At 40.2% G+C, this 21,979-nt stretch overlaps 1 protein-coding gene across 4 annotated transcripts in view; it reads right to left on the bottom strand.

Annotated features, from left to right (window-relative positions):
* Window positions 1-21,979, bottom strand: part of SNX25 (sorting nexin 25) — a 91,024-nt gene that overhangs the window by 39,001 nt on the left and 30,044 nt on the right. For all 4 annotated transcript variants that reach the window (XM_064511046.1, XM_064511048.1, XM_064511045.1 and 1 more), the window contains exons 4-6: window positions 17,676-17,848; window positions 16,472-16,658; window positions 10,105-10,175 (exon numbers count right to left, since the gene is read on the bottom strand). In XM_064511046.1, the coding sequence (XP_064367116.1) occupies window positions 10,105-10,175; window positions 16,472-16,658; window positions 17,676-17,848 (431 nt within the window). The remainder of the gene's footprint in view (window positions 1-10,104; window positions 10,176-16,471; window positions 16,659-17,675; window positions 17,849-21,979) is intronic.

The raw sequence follows: 21,979 nt of genomic DNA, 5'->3' as shown, positions 1-21,979 counted from the left end.
TAAGGATCAACACAACATTTACTGCCTAGAATCACAGGGGACTGGACTCAATCCCCTCCAGTCAAGTTATTTGTATTCCCATGGACCTCATTTGCAAATCCAAATTTCTTTAGTGTGCTGCCAACAGCATAACATATAGTTATCTCCACAAAAACAACAACATTGATCAAAGCCCCTTCAAAATGTGGAGATGACTAGGAGAAGTCTTAGAACGCTGCATCAAGGCTGCACCATAGTGTTAACACTGATGTAACATGAGGAGGATGCTCAGCAGAAGGAGACTTGGTAATAAAAGAAAAGGTATAATGTTCATACGCTCCACATTCCAGCTTCTTTGGCTACTTAATAGGGCACAAACAAGCAGATAAAGCAGATTTAAAAACCCTTGCGTTGAAATCTTTCCTGTGTTATACCTGCAGGATGCAACCAACTCACATTACTATAATGGTTTTGTTATCCTCTTGTTCAGTGAAAATATTTCTGTTTTTGCAGGCTGCAGCTAGAGCTCTGTAGCAAAATACCTGGCTTATGTTCAGCTCAGGCTTAACATATTGCTCAAGGATGAGTGACAGGAAGCTATTCTGCCATGTTTTTGAAATATCAGGGGCTAGTAAATGAGGCAGATGAAAATAATGTTCCATTTTCAAAACATTACATGTGACCTGAAGTTTAGTTGCTTATTTACTGAAAAGATAGCGGGAGGATATTTGTGCTCATATTACATGTAGAAATTCAGCAAGCTCCATGTACCGTACCATTACCATACATGTAATGTGAGCACAGATATCCTCCCACTATCTTCTCCCATATTTCTAATCTCACTTTATTTGCTGTATGTATTTCTGTACATCGGTATGGAAGCTTCCTGCTTCGAGGACTGTCTGTGTTGTACTGGAGAGGCATCATTTGCATCTGAGGTGCTACAGAAGCAGTGAACTACAGAGATGACACTCACTCCAGCAAAAGATAAAATGAGCTTCCTATTAAAAAGCAAAAAAAAAAGTGCCATCTGTTTCCCTGGCACGTTATGTCCACAGGGAAGTCAGGAGAGCACTTGATTTAGTGTTTCAGTTCCCTGACTAGAGGTACCAGCGCGAGAGAAAAAGAAAGGAGAACAAAAGGCAGGAAAAATGGCCCCCTTTGCGCGCAGCCTTCTCCCCTTCCCGTTCGGCACGGCGCGCTCCGAGCCCGTGGGGCTGCTCCACCTCGCGCTCCCTCATTCCCCTGCAGCCGTCGCTCCGCAGACTCGAAAACCCCCAATTTGAAAGCCTGTGACCAGAGCTGGGCGAGGATCGTTCAGCCTCCTTAAACAAAACATAGCAAGAACAACAACTTCTTGGAGGGTTTTAGCAAGGGAGCGTGGCTGCTTTACCCAAAGACGTCCCACCCTGCGGTCGCGGCAGGCCTCCGGGAGAGGCTGCTGAGCCCTGCATCCCACCGGTTCCTCCGACTAATCGCTCTCTTAGCGGAGAGCCTTCAGAAAGCATTCGCCTCGCTCGGCTCCCATGAGGAGCCACTCCAGGTGGGAAACGCCCGGGGCCAGGGCAGCGATGAAGATGACGCTGCCGACACGTTCCCCTCCCAAACAGGGCTTTAATCGCCAGGAAAAGCCCGGTGGTGCCACCTCACCTGCTCGCGAGTGGACAGGAGGCCCGTGCAGAGCGCGAGGGAGGGAGCGACCACACCCGCACGCAAACCCCAAGCTCCACCTCGCTCTTCGATATTCCAGTATGAAACACAAGCTACAAGAAATCACAGGAGCATTTTAAGAAAAACTGGGGAAAGAGGGCAATAGCACTGGCTTTCTGTGGCCCTTCTGAGATTTTTGAAAATTCTCAGGTTTTCAAATCTCTTATTTTTGTTTCTGTTATTTTTTTGGTTTCTATCGAGCCCTATCGGAAAGGTAATTTAAGCTACAAAGACAACTTCACTTTTTAATCTCTTCTTCTCAAACCCCAACACCACCAAGGTACTAAAATACTTTTTTTTGCTGTTTCTGAATACCACTAAATAAAATATTCACTACAGCCAGTTATCATGGAATAAACCAAAGAAAAATAGAAAGTTACAAAAGAAAAGGCTTGCATTTACCCACCTATCCTTCAGTAAACTCCAATAAAGGGAGAAGAAAGATATACGTCACTAAAAGACACTGTTCCACCAGAGTGCAAGGAAGGAAAACATATCCTTTAGATAATTTTTAACTGGTGAAAACGTTACAGCTTTTAGATTAAATATTCTAATTGTTTTGGCGTGTGTGAGGGGTTAAACCTCATCAGCAGAACAAGAACAAAGCCACTTCTTTGGTGCTTCTTCCCTGTATGAGTTGCATACGCTTGTTCCTGCAACACCTAAGGAGGGACTCAGTCCCCAAAGTAGCTGAAGGCCCTCAACTTCCTGCAAAATAATTTCCCTCATCAGGAGAAATGTTGCCAACATATGCACTGCCATGGAGGGCGACTTAAAAAAAAAAAAAAAAAAAAAAAAAAAAAAAAAAAAAAGGCACTCTGCAGCCTTCCCATCAAAATGCAATTAGCACCAAAAGTAGAAATCCAAACTCTGCTTATGGATCCAGCCACCCAGCCAAATCTCTGATCACATCCATGGCCCCTTTCCACCTCTCAGTCGCTTTTGCAGCATATGCAAATACCAGAGCTAGACACAGCACTTTTCTTTCACATCACATAAGAAGTTACTTCCCCCCCATCCTAGCTACAATTCTCAAACAGGTTCAATTTATTTTTCACTGTTTCACCGAGATTAGAGCTACTGCTTTCAAAAACATGACCTGGAAGGGGCAAGAAGCAAGGCTTGCATTCTTCTTCCCTGTATAGTTCGACTTGCACTGAATAATAGTAAAATATTAATGGTGCTAAAAATCACCACGTAATCAAAACTGAGCTAATTATTTTTCACTCCATTCACTTCTGCACATATAAAATGACTTCTGACAAAGCCTCCATATTTGCTTCTGACTCGCTCACAACGACCTTGATCAGAATTGGGCCACGAGCAGATTCCAAAAACCACCAAAATTTTTCTCATAAAGGATTCCTCAGAGCTAGTTTTCCTTTTCAAGAACTATAAATACCTGTCACCTGGCAACATGTGTTAACTCAGATATCTGACTATTCCCTGAAGGAGCTACGCACATGCACAACACTATTTTTGCAGGACTTTTTGGAAGAGCTTCCGAGTTAAGCACATATAGTGCCTACTTAATGCCATGCTGAAATATTTAACTAGCAAAAACCTATTTAGCACCCCAAGCTTCCATATATTATTTACCAACCATGACAGATCTCTGAACTCTCAGAAACTTGGAATTACACATTTTTAAAACTTGAGTAGGCCTGGAAAAGTATTTGCTAAATTGTGAAAGAGTAAAGTAAGCTAGACGTCAAAAATTACAGTACAACTGGATTGTTCTACTGCCCTCCGTAAAAATAAAGGTAAAATCAGACCTAATGTGGTTAGATAAGAGAATGAGTTTTTTTAAAAAGTTACACACTTCTCTTAGTTTTATTATAAATGCTTGCAGTAGGATTTACACAATTTAACAGCAATTTCAAGATAAAGATATCAAGAATGATCCTGAAACATTTTTACAAACACTTTATAACAGTGTGGAAGGGGAAATTTGTCTGACACGCAGACTCTTTTTTTTTTCTTCATTTTTACAAGCTAGTTCCATACTGCAATTATACTATTATCATGAGAGTTAATGAATACCAAGAGTTAGAGAAATTTTCAGAAAGATAAGAATAACAATGTACATTATCAGGCAAACTAACCATTCTGTCTTATTTATTTGAGCATAAAACACAAAATTATTAGGTAACTGGACCAAATGGTAAATAGCTACGTAAGTGCTTGAAGTTTTAATAGGAGTTTTATCACTCCACTCCCTGTGCCCACCTACCACAGATCCCTGTGACACCTGAACAACTCGAGCTCTCAACTCTTGCATTGGTTTTTAACCTTCCACATTGCCTTGGGAAAGAAAAAAAGTGCAACAACGATGTGCAGCTGGATTCAGACTTCTTCCATCAGATCCATCTTGTCAACCTATTTAAACCCTGCTCACAGGTTATGCAAATAAATGCATCAAATCACGTGGGTTAAACAGCTATGTCTATTGAGCTCAATAGAGGGGCAGAACTACTGCCAAGGAAGAGCTCATCTTCAGCTAAAAAGTAACTTGTGTGTCAAACATTGCCTCTAATTCCAGTCCCACTCTCTTCTGTACAACACCCTTATCACAGGTATGACAGCATTTCGACTTTCAACAGTTAACTTGTCAATGAGCATAAAAGGCAGTTTAAGTTAGCTACAAAAACCCGTGCTAAACTCCAACCACTTCAGGAAGCCGATCTGGGGGAAGGGACTTAGGCAAGGGGAAATTAAGAAGAATTTAGCCACTGACCATTAGGACCAGCTAGTACAACCCATCTTCCCATGTAACAGTCACAGCTGTACAGCTAAGGGAAACAAAAATCAAAGCAGCAGTAAGGGTAGACTGAAGCATGGGAGCAAGTGGGTACCACACACTAAGGGAACATCTGCCAGGTAGAGCCTCTGCCTGGCATGTCCCTGCATTGCCTCTTCCCTCCATCTTTAGTGATAGGCATCTCCATACAAACCGTGGAAAAGATGGATTACCATTACCAGTGGTCACAAAGAATCTCATGAGACAAAGGAAGAGCCTGCTCTATGGAACTGATTTAAAAAGCACAGATCACAACAAATGATCAGAGGGACCGTAACCTTCACCTTCCTCCACCAGATTTATGTCCACATGTAACGCTTGAGCACAACATGCAACCATGACTGTAGCTCTTTAAGCACTGCCAATAAGCCATACAAAAAATAACTGTGTATGCATGTTTATCCCTGTTTGGAGGATGGGGGAGAGCGGAAAATCATACTACAGTTTTGTCAAAATTAAAATTAGATGGCATATGTAATGCACTTCAGATGTAAAGCATCCATTTTACTTCAGTCTAAATTATCATCTTGACAAAACCCACACATCATTAAGATGCACTCATCCAAGATAGCTTGGAGCCTGAGTTTCTAAAAGAAAAGTCCCTTTTTATAGCTGAAAATACAAGCATCTTTCAGAACCACAGCATCTAAAAAGCCCGCCCACAGACAGTTCTGTTTCTGTACCAGTCTTCAGCTTCACTTATAAAAGCAAATATCTAGATGCATAGTGGGAATGCTCAGCAGGAGAAATATTCTCCTTCAGCACAGCAGATTTTCTTCTTACAGAAATGGCTGCTTATGCAATCTGTCTTGCAATCCCTCCTTGAAAAAGAGCAGTTTTCTCAACAGGGCTGCCCTGTAGTCAATTACGGTGCAGGGTCTGAAAGCACTTCTCTCGTGTCATCCTGGGATGGATGTTTCTGGACCTGCTGTGAAGTCATGTAGAAGGTGGAGGGCACAGAAAATTAGAAGGTAAATCATACAAGTCCTTCTACAGCATTGCAGGGGGGGAGCGATTTCCTCAGTTTTACTCTAACACAAGGTACATGCCTCCATGGGATTTTTTTGTTTTACAGCATTTAGTAAAAAAGGATCCTTGCTAAAATTCCTGTAGGATCCTGTAACATAATACCAGTAAGAGAAGAAATGAAAATGTCTCCATTAAAATAATTAAAACTGAACTAGCATATTTGAGCAGTTTCTTATTTACATTACAGCAAACATCAAATCAGCACAGCAATTTTTGTTTTGTTACTATTTCTTACTGCTTTTGAAGCCTTTTCTTTCATAAAATTAAGATCCACCTTTGCTGCTAGAAATTCAGATCCTTTCCCACTCAAGCCACAATGCCCGGTCTGCGTATTTATCCTTTTACAAAACTGCTTTACTAGGATTAAAATACAATAAACACATTTTCAGGTAAGTATTTCTAGTCCTTCAAAATGTTTAAGATACAGATTTTGCATTAAAAAAAGTATTACTAAAATTTAGCTTAAATTTGATTCAGTACTTCTAAGAGATTAATTCTGATCAAAAGGCAAGATGAGGAGAGTTTTACAGTTATGGATGTAGAAAGATGCAATTCTTCCAACCACAGCACATGTGACTCTGGAGAAGACCACAGTCCAAAAAAATCAACAGGAAGAAAGAACAAGGACAAGCAAAAAGCAAGCCTCCTCTTACAGTCACTGTTGCAATGATTATGGCCATTTTGGAAGAAGGTACATAGAAGGACAGAGGAAGCAGATGCATGTAGGCTAAAAGATTTAGCAGTTTTGGGCAAGTGTAAATGAGGGAAGTAGTGTAGTGCCAGCATGCAAGATAGCAGCTATTTACAGTGGACCGCATGACTCCAAAAACAAAAACTGTCAACACCTCTGAATGCACTAATGCTACATTAGGTTTCTTGTCATTCAGTTTTAGCAGAGACCAAAAGCAATCCTCCTGGCCACAGAAATTACATCATCCACCCACAACAGGCATCATTACTGTGAACCTCTCAAATTAGTGTCTCTCGACCTTTTAAGACATTTGACTCTCTCAGGGAGTCAAATGCAAAACTTACTGCTTAACATGAACCAGATGCTTTTGTACGTTTTCCTTTGCTCTCCTAGGCTCACATGCCAGAAGATTGAAGGGATAGAAATCTGAAAAGAAAAAAGACCCTATAACATGCCATTTTTCACTACAGAGGGTTTAACACAGTGACGTTCAGAAGTACTTTAAAGTACCTTCTACCCCTATTAAAGGGTCCTAACAGCAGGATATTTAGCCAACAGGTGGCACCAACACTAGTTGGACAAGCGTAAAGAACCTTGTCCTTGCTGAGAGATAAGCAACCCTCTCAAACACCTTTGGGCAGCAATATTAAATGCATACCATAATTCATGGGATAAAACAATTAACTCCCCCCCCCCCAAAAAAAAACAGGCAACTGTAGCTTGGATGAGAAGATATCAGTCTGAAATCTAGCCCTAAGGTTCATTACCCCAGAATAACTACTACCCAATCTTCTCTTTGAAAAAACAACAACAAAAAAATCTGTTTGGCTTACTGACTGCTAATTCTGTCTCCTCGGTCACTGCGGAGCTGTGCAGATCTGCTCAGGCTCATTCACTGCTAGTCATGTACTTGCACAGCATTCACTCTGTTTAGACAGTAGCAAAGCCCTTCCTGGCCACTCATGCCGCACTAAGTGCTGCTCACAGTGGTTGCTGTGCCTTTTTCTGCTGAAAACACCGCCTCAGGAAGCTCCCACGCTCAACGAGATGGAGACTGAGACAGTAGTTGTGTAAGTGTTATTCTATATTTACTCTACTCCTACACTGCGCCCTAGGTTTCCACCTTTGGTTACTGCTGGAGACCAGAGAGCAGGCTAGAGACGCTCTTGGCCAGATGAGGTGTAGCTGCTCTAGGCAGACACTGAGACACTACAGAAGCTATGTTCTCACGATGCAACTTTGCCATAGGAGAAAGGAAACAGCTACCGGTAAGACTAACACCAGGCTGGAATCAAAGTTAAGAAACACTCATGACACAAAAGACAGGAGCTCATTGACTAGTAGGAAAGAAGAGACAGTCATATGCTGAATGCCCATGCTCACACATGTTATTGCAGACATGTTAGCAGGCACTAGGAGAACACATTAAAAAAGGACAAAATAAGATTGTGCAAACAAACTTCCATTTGGCATAAAGCTTATGTTTAGTTTTCCATCACGAAATCCAGCTGTTACAGGGACACTATGCTGTGGCATCAGGAAAGGGACATATAGAGAGGTGACATCACTTATGTGGTGGTCTATTCTACAAGAGTCCAACAATCCTTGTACTACCACAGAGCTGTGCTGGGTTTTTTTTAGGAAGGTAGAAGAGCTTTTCCTTTAACTGTTTTTCCTAAAATTCAGGAACATATTAGAGCCATACTCACATTAGGAGAAAGGTCTCCACCTACTTCCAGAAAAAACAAGACAAAAAAAAAAATCTTCAGAATCAGATTTTACCCCTCTACTCTTAAAAGTTTGCTGTATATAGAGTAAGCCTGAAAACTGTGGTAGATGAAAGCCTCAGTGGAGTAACTGAAACAGATTAGAAAACTGCTTTAAACTTGTGTGAACTACAACAGTGATTGTACTGTAGGCCAGTGCTGGACATACTGTTCCACACATCAAGCAAAAAATGCTATCTTTTTCTTCAGGCACAATGTGAATATCCATTATCCATTTTATATATAAAAGGTTTCCTGTAATAAACTCCACTGGCTAACATAGTCAGCAATGGTAACTCTGTCAACAACTCAACCCTTTAATGATATATGAGGTTGCCATGTAACTAAATTAGCAATAAAAGTCAATACCTTAAGGCGAAACTTCAGCACACCAGCTACAAGTTCACTGTTGGGTGTTTGTTTGTTTTTTCTGAAGAAGTGACAGTAAAGACTCCATTTAAAAAAATGGAGAACCAACTTCACCACAGCATAAGTGGAACTAGGTCTATTTTGGCAGAATAAATAGTAATAGTCTTTTTATATCTATTCTGCAGTACTGGGTCTGTGTAGCTTCAGAAGAACATCTTCTGTTCAGGTTTTAGTATAATGGATAGTTAAGTAGATAAATTCAAATGAGACAGAACAGAGCATCAGTAAATAACTGTAGGAACCTGAGCTGTATAAAAACATTCTCTAAATCAATTCTTGTGACAACAAAGACCAATGCTAGCACAAATGGAACCACAGCTTTAGAAAGATTGATTTCTTCCTCAATGTACTCACAACTTCCCTGTTCTCATTTTAATACCTTATGTAACAGCCTTTCCAGTAAATTAACTTTCATCTGAAAAACATTAATATGTCTTTTTCTGTAATGCAGACTTATGCAAAAAACTAATATCTAGTTCTCCTTTTGCCTTGGTTTGGCACAAGCAATTTATCCTGTAGAAATGCGTATCTAGCTCTATTTTAGAATATAAAATAAGGGAACATCAGTATTGATAACCTTGCACTTTCAAAAGTTTGAGCATGGACCCAAAACACTGGATTAACTGAAAATGCTTGTTTTCTTTTCCTCAGAGGTGCTGTGTCTTTTCAGCTTTGCACTTTTTCATTACATTTGAATTATTTAAAAAAACCTGTCGTTTGTGACACAAAGCACTAAAAAAGGACTTTTTTTTTTTTAACATGAAGAATGCATCTGGAGATTACGTGCGATTAACAACAAGATTTTTGAGACTAAACATAGGACTACCAGGAAACTCACTAAAAAACCTAGCAAATTGGCATTTAAAATTGGCATTGGAGGGAAAACCAGCAAAAGGTCCACCATGCAGTATATAAATCATTCTTCCATTTTGTATTGCAAACAAATTAATTTAGATTGCCTTTCACTTTTGCTTTGGTACCTTAGGTATATGTACCCAACCAAAAACTTGGCCAAATAATTTTGCCATCAGTATAGATCTCCTGAAGACATACCATAGTTTTGGTACATTTTGAGAACCACAGAGAAGTAAATATCGTAATTGCAAGTACAGTAATTGCATGTGCCTTTTAAAAGGCAGAAGTGCTCAAAAGGCATACCAAAACACTTGCAGAAGAATTTAGGAGCACCCTATAATGCAACACAAAGACATAATGCAATGAGGAGTCAAAATAAAGCCTGATTGACAATTATGCTGGATCATTCCTTCTTCTGTGTTTTGAAAGGAGAACAGATTGACACTTGAAAGAATGGACTGTATGAAAGAGGAAGCAAGATTCACAGCGTAAGAATCTGCGATGTCAAAAATCCAAGCTCAGCGAGTGCTGAAATAACTGTATCCCATGACCTTTCCCTTGATCCATCAGCTTAGATGAAGAAGAAAGGGAAAAACATATATACATATATACATACATACATATATATATATACATATATATATATAAAAATATAAAAAAAAAGGGAGCTTTTGGAAGAACCAGAAAAATGAAACAGAACCAAACTACCAAAGGCACATCATTCCCCAAATCTGTCTAAAAATCAATCCCCCCCACAAAAACCAATTACATACATATTTCTGGAGTTCAAATAGCTTTCTAAAATGAAAACAACAGATGCAACTGTTAACAAAATGGATTCTTACCTTTCTGCTTCTTCACTTGGGGAAAATTGCTGATTGTGGTTGCCTGAACTATTTCCACTACAATCTGATACCTAGTTTTAAAACAGTGGGGGATAAGGGTGAAGAGGCAGGAGAGAAAAGAAAAGAAACATGGTGTTAACTTCTTTCAGCATGTTCTTCAAACAGCACACTTCAGAATTAACAAAAACTAAAACACCTCCTCCTCCTCCTCACTTGGAAACAGTCATTTCTCATCACATTCCCAACCTCAGGACTAGTGTGTACAGGGAACAGAGTAGGAGAAAAGTTTGTCTTGAAACCAAATAAAAACGCCCAAGTAACAATAATACTGCCCCCTTTTCTCCATTACTGCCACCTTACAGCCAATTAGTAGCATTCGGTGGACACAACATAAAACCATGCTCTTCGCGTTAACACCAAACATAATTACCTGTACTAAGCTAGGATGGGAGTTCAGTTCAAGAGCAAAGCCACGTCCTGTGAGGTTCTCCTAGCTAACGCATTCAGTAAATATACGGAACATATAACTGAGAAAAGATCTCAAAGTACTATGGCCCACAAATAATTAAAACCTGTTTGTCACCTAAAACCGTAGTACGTAACGCAAGGCAGCTAATGCAGTTAGTAAACTGAATTTTAAACAAAATCCATCTCATAACTAGTAGATATCACACATGCAGTGAAGAAAACTACCACCAGTTAAATATTTCATAAACCTAAAAATTCTGCTCATGGCAACCCTCTTGAACTTTTCTCAGTGCATTTCTTTGTCAGCTATTAATACAAGCAATAAACCTAGTATTCTAGTAAATTGAACTCATTGCTGTAGGAATTCCCTAACCTCATCTATCAAGTTATCTCCTCAATGAAACCTGCTCTCCTGGGAAGTCTCCAATTTCCAGGACTACTTATTCTCAGTTTCAAGAAAGAACCTATGATCTTTCGATTATATTCTCCTTCTCCAACGTACACTTCTTTCATCAGCAGTATTCATTTCCCTTTGCTCTTCTTGTCTCCCATAATTTTTGCAGATTGCAGATGGTCTCTGCCTCTTGGTGCAGACATACAGTTTTACACAGCACAAATCACATCATTTGCTCACTTATAACTAAACTTACACGGTTTATCTAATTTTTGGGGGCAGCCATCTTAATTCCACACAATTCCCTCAATTACCAAGTTAAAATTTGAGAACTTGTTTGTAAACCTTTATTTTTTTCTTTTTGCTGTTACTTTATCTTGGTTCTTTTCATCTGACATCACGGTTCTGACCAGCGTTTAAGAGCAGCTGCATGGGGAGAGCGGGAGTTTGGTACGCGCAAGTCCTGCGTTTAATTCTGTGCTCAGTCACAGACGCCCCAAATGCTTCTGGGCAGCTTGATCAGACTTAGTGCCTTGGCCACTTCATCTGTAAATCGGATATAAACAGCACCCCTTCACCTCACTCAGGTGTTCCAAGTCTGAAAACAGTGAATACTTTGAATTGATCAAACACCATGGTACGGACAGCCAGTGGTTCCCACTTTTATACACAACTTCTTTCCTTCCAGATTTACTCCCATTTGCTCACATCAATGGCTTCACATGTTTTCATTATCAATATGGTAACAAAAAAATCTCTTTTTTGCTGTTCTTTATTACACTACATTCAAGTAAGGAAGATGCTCTAATTTACGGCCTCAGAGATACTATTTAGTCTGTTCCTCCTAAGCACAGGACTGTGGCCATACCTGCTTGGTTACAGTGCTGCATGTCACAAACCCAGTTGCTTTCCTGCATCACAGAAAAACCACCCTACCTACACTGGCCAGCCAGATTATTACCCTTTCTCCTGGCAAGTTTCCCCTGAAAATTTTAGCTGTTAAATATTCTGTGGTACTGATAAGTAATCATCTCAGATAGTTTTAATGTGATTTATTTTATTTAGAAAAATGAACTGTTCATGACAAACCTGAAAGCATGGGCTCACACAGGCATTATTTGTACCTTCCCTCTCTTATCTCTTTCCCTAATCCTTGTCATGTTCATTCCTTTCCATCAATTCTTAAGTAAAAGATGACACACTGAGCCAGTGATAACCATCTCTTATGACGAATTGCCTAGTGACCTTTTGCTGCTATACTAATAAATAACAGAATAAATATAATGCTGATCTTTAAAACAGAATGGAAACTATCCACCAGTTTATTTCCTTATCACACTTTATTCTCAGCCATGTTTTTAACTCATTAAGCCTTTTATCTCTAGCCTTCCTCTGACAGAGTAACTAAATTTGTTTCATCTCTCTGACATGGAAGAATTAATCTATTCCTCCTTATCTGTAGCAGACTTCCACATGCTAACTTAAATCTGAGGAGAAATGAAGGTGAAATTTCATTATGTAAGTTTTCCTTCTTGAAAGAAATGAGGACGTCAAATTTTGTGGAAATTTTATGAAACAGAAATAAAATTCTGCCTCCTTTCGTGACGAGCAACATTGGAAGGTATATATTATAAAAATTGACTTTGAGGGATGTCCATAGATAGCCATATAATCTCCCCTTCTCCAAAAGCTTTTTTTTTTTTTTTGCTTTTAAATGAAAAGCTGTAAGTAAAGCGCCTATGCAAATTTTCAGAAAATAAAGGTATGAAAGAAAAAAAAGTTACAAAATCATTCCTCAAAAATCAGCAAATCTGAGTAGATATGACTTCTTCTAAACAAATACCAGCTTCCCAAGATGTCACTTATAAAAGAAAAGGGATATTTCTACAAAGCAAGAGAGAAATTCTGTTAAGAGATAAAGTAACCAAAACTTAGAGACCTCCTATAGCTAAAAATGAACTGAGAATTCAAAAATCTCTCCAAAATTAATGATAAACAGTTCTTGCATAGTTTAAATAAGTACTAAAAAATAGAATCCATATAAGCAATATGAGATGTCTTCTCTTTAGGCAAGGGCTTCTAACAAGGGAGAGAGAAAGGAGTTAGAAAATCCCAGTATCACCACCAACCTTTTGAGGAAAGCCATTTGCAAAGCAGAACGGCAGTGGGCTTGCTCACAGTGAGGCGCGGGGCGTGCAGCCTCCCACGCATTTCAGATCCCCCGGCCAAAAGCAACAACGCTCTTGGCTCACGAGTTTCTGCTGATCCAGCTGGGGATGCTTGCCTGCCTTCCCAACAGCATATACCTGGCTCTCCTCAGAAGAAAAAGTCTAGTAAAACGCTGTTAAGGAACCAGCCTGAAAGGATGCCTTGTGAGATTGCAGAGGTCACATACGCACATATCGCAGAGCGCCCAAGAGCCTGAGCTTTCCTGACTCACAGCCAGGCAAGAGTTTGAGGAACTCTGTCATCAGCGCCTGACAGCTTCTTTCAATTCAGCAATATGTTTTACCTTTATTTTAGTAAGTAGATTATATTCATCTGCAAAGATAAAGCATGGCAGGGGTGTTTCAAAGAAATATAAAGCTTCTCAGCAACCACAGTGCCTTGGGATAAACCTCCTCAAAGCTAAGCTTATAGAGAAAATTGTTACCACTTTAATACGCTTTTTACCAAGCTGTTACATGGCAACATTAGGACTAATAGGAGCAAAGCAAAAAGCTTCATGGTAATATAGTCTTTGCAGCTTAAAGCACACAGATGCCATGCACTGGCTTAAGACAGGCTTTGAAAAATGATTTCCAAATAAAATCAAGAAAAGGAATTTTAGATAAATAGAATATTATTACCCAGAAGAGCATCTAACTGGGAAACATGGATGAATACAACGTGCCAATGGCTTATCTGTCTGGAAAAACTGGAAAAATTCTTCTCCCTCCTGTCCTTCCAATAAAACTAAGGGATGAGGTTAGATTATAACTGCACAATAACTTATTTATTTCCTCCTCTCTAACTATTTCTTTATATATTTTCCTGTGGTTTATTGTTGTTGAATTACAGCTTGAAATATTTATTTTGTTCATCCCTATACAGACCACTGTTTGTTTTCCCAGACATAAGCCTTTAAACTTTCACTGGTAAATGATGAAAAATTTGCAAAATGTACCACAGAAATTAGACATGGCTACAGGCTGTCACGTCTCTAGGTGCTCCCATAGTGATGGGGACCAAACAGGACAGGAATCCTCCCTCCAACAGTGGAGTGCTCTTTAACTACCATCCTAGGGACTGACTCTATACTAACAGAAAAAGTAAGAACATTGCCTCCAAAATCAATTACCTTTTCTCTTCGAAAAGAGAGAAAATTTCTTAGATGTATCCCATCCAAATACTAATCAGCTCAGACTTATCAATGTTCTACAGCTGTATGAGAACACATCTCAAGATGATGGTAGTTGGACTGCACAGATGGGAAAGCAGAAACATAAGTGCAGCCAAAACCACATTATTTTATAAAGCAAATTTGCCACCTGATATTAGAGAACACAATTTAAAGTGACCTATCAGCTAAAAAGAGAGCACACTGAGCATTAATGTGCCTGAACAACAACAGAAGAGTTGGGTTTCTTTTGAAACAAGCAGATCCATTAGTGTTATTATGCTAATAAATATGATGTCAATTAGGTTTTAGATAGAGTCTAATAGAGAGTAATTTCTGCTCTCAGTAGCAGCACACTGGCCCACAGTAAAGAGCAAATTTTACAGCAGATGAACAATAAGTAGCCAAGCAACAAAATCATTTCACTCTATCACCTAAATGCATTTTCCTGTCTCAGAAATGCAAGTTGTTTCAGAGTCAGAGAGAAGAACAAGAAAAAGAATAAAGTTATTTATACAGCCCGTATGCTCCCTCTCAGCAAACCATCAGTCAGGCTGATCAAGCTGGGTCTAAGAGAAGGCCTGGGTGACAACAGCTTGCACAGAGGGCGCCAAATGGGATCAGTGTGTGTGTGCGCCTTTCAGAGGCTCCTGCAGCCCCTTAGGGAGAGAGAAAGCTGGCCTCCATCCAGGCAGGCAGGCAGGGAGGAGGAGAAATACCCTAGAAACAAAAATATCCCACAACAGTTCTGGCTGGCAGTCACAGATTAGGACTGACACTTGGTGAATGGCTTCAGCAGTCCTCTAATGCTTTGGTGTGCTCCACAGAACCAGCTCAAGGACATCTAGAGAGATACCACCACAGCAGCATCTCTGCTGCCTGCTTCCCAGGGGCTTATTTCTTATCCCTTCACTTGCATCAGAAATAAGGGGAGAGACAGCTCAGCTATAAAGATAAGGCAAGCATAAACATTTTGTGCTTGGGCATGCATGCCTGAGATGCAAGTGATACCTTATGATGGAAGTTGGAAGCAAGAAGAGAAGTAGTCATCTGAAGTGTGTGTGTGGGGGGGGGGGGGCGGGTTGGGGGGGGATAAATTTCTATGAAGGTGAGCTGATGCTATTTGCGTAAGTAAAGAACATTAAACATAGTTTCACGATATACAGGCGCTTAGTGTTTTCTTTAGCTCCTTAAAGAATTCTTCGGAGTTCACTGCCGCATTTAAGAAGGATGCGCCTGGGAAACACCTCCCTGTAACAATCCAGGAAAATGTCTGAGCCAGCGGTAAAATGTGCTGGAACTTACATCCCTGTTTCCGTACCACAGCATCACAGCAAGCTGCTCTGAATGCCCAGTGTCCATGGTGTTGCTATGGCTCACTGCCATCAGATGCCTAAGGCCAGTCATATTTCATAAAGATATCAAGGAGATACCACATACTAGTGCAAACTCAACATATTATTCCATCCAACTCCTCAAAGGCAAGACTCAAAGAAGGGTCTGGTATCTGGTACGCCTTTCACAACAACAGAATAAGCTTCAGTATACTACCATCAGTTGTAGTGGAAATGTTCTAACATTTTTTGCCACCCAACTAAAAAGCACACTGTATTAGAGATTTAACATTTGTTGTGGCTTATCCTTACAGTCTCTGCTTCACCAGAAGAAACACACAGAAGAAACACACAGAAGAAACACACAGAAGAAACACACAGAAGAAACACACAGAAGAAACACACAGAAGAAACACACAGAAGAAACACACAGAAGAAACACACAGAAGAAACACACAGAAGAAACACACAGAAGAAACACACAGAAGAAACACACAGAAGAAACACACAGAAGAAACACACAGAAGAAACACACAGAAGAAACACACAGAAGAAACACACAGAAGAAACACACAGAAGAAACACACAGAAGAAACACACAGAAGAAACACACAGAAGAAACACACAGAAGAAACACACAGAAGAAACACACAGAAGAAACACACAGAAGAAACACACAGAAGAAACACACAGAAGAAAAAAAAGAAAATCACAGTTCATTCAAATCTCAGCAATAGATTGGCATAAGAAGCATATTTAGTTTTGAACAAGCTACAGTGAAACATCAAATACCTCAGCTGTTTCAGGAATTCAATATCAGAGTTGCTGCTAATGAGCTTGATGAACTCCTCATAAGAAGGAGCATATGTGTAGTCTTTCTTGTGATGCTCATTCATCTGTTCTCTGTACTCCAGCTGGCTGAGCAGCATTCGGTTGATATAATCTGGATCACTCAGCAGCTCCACCACTGGTTTCAGTACTGGAGAGAAAAAATATTTTAAAACAAAATCCTTATGCTGAGGAAAAACTATTGTTCTTAAAATGTCAACAGAATATTTTGATTAAAAAGCAAAAATATACAAGCTGATAAAAATCCCAAGGAATCAGACTTCTAGACTACATAGTGCATTCAAGACTAAGTACCTTTCTTCCTGAGAAAACTGTATGTCTGGGCTATTACATAAATTGATGTATATTCATAAAGTTGAGCCCAAATTGGAAAATTCAGTGTTTTTGCTCTTTCTGCTCTGTGCCTTGAAAGCTATGTTACACTTAACAGCCATTACAAGTGAGAACTGAATTGCATGACATACTTGAGACTTCATGGCTTCCAAATGTTGACTTCAGTGACAAAAAAATGACTAGTATGTTTATAATCTGATTAAAGTGTATCTGATAAAATAAGAAAACAAAATAGAAAATCCTCAATTAAAAAAAAGCCTGCTGGATAAATGAAAGTCTGCAGAAGCAATTACATCTGGTATCCTGTTTCAGTTATAATCAGATCGTTAAGTCTTGGATTCTACATATCTAAATAAAGCATAAAAAGGTCTGGATTATTCATACAATCACTAAAAATAATGCTACTGGAGACTGTAAAAGGGTTCCTCAATGAAAAAAAAATACAAGAATGGACTGGACAAATACGTTTTTATCCTGAGAGGTGCCAAACAGCCTGGTATCAAATCAGGAGAGCCATTAAGTATATGCTTAATTTTGAGAATGTAAAGTGTCTTACTGGTCTCACATATACAGAGATAAGCACAGAATAAAATGCTATGAAATACTCTGCTGTCTTATAGCATCAGGTCCCGCAATTAATCAGTGCTCTGGATTTAAGTTGTCTGTGCAAGTCTAATTTATGCATGTACTGGTTATCATAGAAATTAAATTCCAGAGGTTAAAAGCACAGCATCAAGACTTATACATAATGAAGTCTGTAATTACTTATACTGTAAAGGTGCAAGTCATTAATCATCTCTGATCTTTGATCTACCTTTTGTTGCAAGTATTTCTGCAAGGACTATGCGCAAGCTGACAGACTGGACATCCTTTGAGGGTAGGAGACAATACACCAGAATTTGAGAACATTTTTGCAGGAATCTTACTTCTTCATCAGAGCTCCTCAAGCATGGGTGCAGCAAAAAGGGCTTCGGTGGATCTTCTTGCCTAAGGTGGGGACGGAGAGAAAGAGAAACAGAGAGAAATGGGGGGAGAAAGAGCAAGAGAAAGAGAAACAAGGAGAGAGAGAAAGATAATTCAAAGGATAACACCACTTGCATCATGATTAGTCACTATTTGTTAAAATATCCAAAATATGCAAAATATCCATTATCAGATAAGTAACTTCAATTTTAAGACATGTATTTTTCAAATCCTGCTTACTGATTACATTAAGACACACTTCCAATTCCCTTCGTCCTATCAGTGTTTTCACCTGCCACAATAGAAACACTGTATTTTAAAACTACATCAAATAGAGGAAGCCCAACAACTGGTAGAACATATAAGGCTGTCTGAATACAGAAAGCCCTGTTTCCTTATCACTCTTACAGTGAAATCTTCTCCAAGTTTTTAAAACAATTGACAAGACAGACTCAAAACACAGTCTTGTAGAGTCTTGCACTATTAAGCAGAGTACTTGGGATCATTTCTAGTTTGAAAAATGGGTCTAGATGTTATACACTGAAGCTATGAACTTTTGCTTCTGGCAAACAAATTCTTCTACTAAATATCTGGCCTGTTTGACCTGACTTCTCCTAGAACAGCAGTTTTCGATCTGCCAACTGCAGACTACACTGAATGGCTCTGTGAAAGATACCTATACAGTAACGTACTTGCTATTGTCAGCTATCTACAGCTGAAGTGGGAAACAAATTTAGAAAGAGATTAAAAAAAAAAAAATCACAAATAGAGAGAGGTTAGAATCAGGACGGCAAACCGAGAAAGATGACATTACTTCCAAAGGGCAAAGACAAACTCAGCCAGACGAGTCATTCTCTGTAGTTTGGCAACTGAGAATTGACCATTTCAGTGACAGTCTCAGTCAGTGGAGTATACAAAATGTGAACTTCGAAAGCATGAAGAGTTAAGGGCTCAGTGTGCGTGCTGCCCACCCTTGGGGCAATGCCCATGCAGGCAGCACATGCACCCAAAAGCAACAAGACGCCCTGGACTTCAGGTCCTTTTCAGTCTGATGGGACTGAACATGTGTCTTCCAAGTCCCAGCAGAGTCACCTCGTGACCAAGTCACAGATTTCCCACGAGACGACACTTTCCTGAAGCTGAGTGTCTGGGCATGCAGAACTAACAGAGCCATCCAGGGAAAAGGGAGGAGAACTTGTCTCAAGCTGAGTCCTCTGATCAGCAGGCTGAGGCTGGAACATGCATGTATTTTACACTAATATATCATCATTTGGAGGAAAAAAAAAAAAAAAGAGAGAGATGGGCAGTGGGGGAAAGCAAGGAACAATCCTGGGAACAGAATCAGTTTACCTCTTCCTCACCCTCGGTGCCTCAGAGTCAGGCTTCACCTCGCCTGCCCTTCCGCAGGCTCACAATCCTCACCTGTTCTGCTAACTACGGTTCAGCTTCAGGAAGGGGTGGGAGATTACTCTCAGTCAGTTGGAGAAACCCAAAATTTCTCATCGGTTTTACTTTATATTCAGCAAAAGAAATAGACTCTTAACTTCTGGGAATTAAATCAGTCCTGGAGTTAGTACAGGTACACTGTGCTATCATATAGTAGCTCACGATACTAGTATACTCCTTTTCTTACCACCAGACAGGCAAATAGATCCTCCCACTCCTAGCAACTGTGGTGGGTGCATTTGCAGAAGAAGATGGCAAGGCAGAGTCTTTTAAAGCTAATAGCCAGTTGTGCCACTACTGCAGCATGAAGCACTGGGTGAGTGCTGCGCACCACCACGCAGGCACAGCAACACACTGCAGGAGCGGCTGCTGAACAAACCGACAGTACTAGCTGTGCTGTTTGCAGACTCCCTGCACTGCTTTTGCACCCAAGAAAATCAAGTCAGCTCACCCTCTCCTTGTGGGTGCCAGTGGTCTTGTGGACTTTTGGAGCACGCCTGACTGGTCCCAGCAACACCTCCTCTTCATACAGAAATGGCCCTGGGAATAGGGACGAGCTGCCCTAGCAGTTCTCTCACGGCCATGTGCCTCCTGTGCTTCAGTCACCTGCTAGTTTTACAGCAAAGGTGACCATGCCAATGGGTCCAGCAGGACAGGCACAGTGGCACCTGAAAGAGGCCACAGTAATCCCCAAAGGAAGCCAGGACTGGGGCTTCAGCAGAAGGCTCGAAGGTGTTACAAAGGCCCAGATCTTTCACGTCTTGGACCAATACCTTCTCCCCTCTTCTGCACTGTCCATCCCCTTCCCAGAGCTGTAAGCTGCTGTTCTGGTTAGAATCAACTGGCTGTTACTCACAGTCCTATTGCTTCTGTGCATGAACAAGTGACCAAAAATTAAATAAACTCAAGCAAGGAACTTCAGTTAAGACACCACTGTATCACCACTAGTGACAGACAGTATGCAACAACCAGCTTTGGTGGGTCAGTCCCGGAGGGAGTGGGTATGATGGGTTAACACCACCATTGCTACTCTAATAATACAAATCAGTTGTTTCCAGGTGACCAAAAACTAGCTTTTAAACTGATTTTCAGAACAAGAAAGTAAAAGCAGAATTTTGTTTCTATTTGACTGAAATATTTTATTCAGTTGCAAATCAAATGTTTTGTTTTCAAATGTGGATATGGATGGGCTTTTTTTAATTGTTAGAAGCTAGACAAATTTCAAAACAAAATCACTGAAACAGCTTGGGGTGAAATATCTTGTTTGTTCTTCTGGGAAACAATAGTTTTTGAAGATGAAGTGTAGTCCTCATTATCAGCCAGCACAGGTGGTGCAGCTGATTCAGCTCAGAAAGCTTGTTTATCTTGTTCTGGTAGGATCTCCTCTCTGGCTATTTTCCTCAAAGCATTTCCATTCCTCTTGCATAACCCAGATACATCCTACAGCCTTCTCTACTCTGCATTGAACACCTCAGTCACATGCTCCCTAAAAGCATTCATTATTTATCCAAAACCAGACGGGTCCCAGGCAGACAGAAAGTCTGGGCCATTTGTATAAAGCCACCTCTTACTGGGAAAGAGGACTCTCCTCTTCGAGACAGGTCAGTCCACCCAAAGTCAGCTACTTAGAAACACTGCTAGAAGCATATGCTAAAGGCCAAAGAACACACCTCCACACCCTGAACATCAGCTGGCTGGGAGCTGACCAGCTTCTCCTAATAACAGATTCCCATGTATAAATAGCAATGATATGGAGTCAGAACTAAAAGCCACTGGCCAATCCTACCTCTTAGTGAAGATGACTGCCTTCACACAGGGGAATGGCAGCATTTGGCCTGTGAACACAAGCACACACACCTTCCTTTTTGGGCACTCTCACCTTATTCATGGGATGTCCTGCCTAACAATGAGATCTAACTACGCTTTCATAACATGTGCAAAGCATGAAGCAGAGCAGTAACACACACAAGATTTCACTAAGCAGGGATTAAAGTCATCTTTGTCTTCAGTATCTAAAACCATCCACCCTTGGCAAGAATTTCCTGAGGAATTCCAGCCTGTTAGGGACTGCAAACACCCTGGAATAGTAACTGCACCTAGACTATCCTCCAAGCAAGAAAAGCTATTTTTCATAATCAGTCTCCCTCTTGTACAAATCTATTCACAGTCAACAGCCAATACATACAGCTTGGCTGAGCTGGACCCATGCCAGGACTTTTCTGGTACATAGTCAACAGAAACAAACAGAAAATTGAACAGAATAAACAAGTAGAATGGCAAATATTTGGATCTTATCCATCTAATTTATCTAACATGTTTTTGCCTACAGGAATGAAAGGGGAAAGGGAAGTTGCACACTCTCCAGATCATTAAGAAAAGTTTCATTTTTTTCTGGAGTTATCACTATTACTTAGGAGGATCTCTGGAAGAGGGGTTCTTTCAATTGCTTCCCTAACCAAACTGTGCATAAAATGTGGTCTAAAAAGCAAAAGGGAAGGCACAGATCCCTATGAGATTTCTGTGAAAAGTATAAAGAAAAAAAGTCTCCATGAAATTCGCCTCTAAACAAGTCCTGCAGACCAGTACCAAACAGTTGTACCAGCAAATCCTGATATCTTCATCACTGTTTGGGTAAGAGAAATAAAGCGGAGACCCAAAGCAGGAAGGGAAATGGGAAGCATAACAGCATAAATCTATCTGCCAGCGGTA

The sequence above is a fragment of the Dromaius novaehollandiae genome, chromosome 4 (assembly GCF_036370855.1).
Source record: "Dromaius novaehollandiae isolate bDroNov1 chromosome 4, bDroNov1.hap1, whole genome shotgun sequence".
Lineage (NCBI taxonomy): Eukaryota > Metazoa > Chordata > Aves > Casuariiformes > Dromaiidae > Dromaius > Dromaius novaehollandiae.
This window is presented reverse-complemented; position numbering and strand designations above follow the sequence as displayed.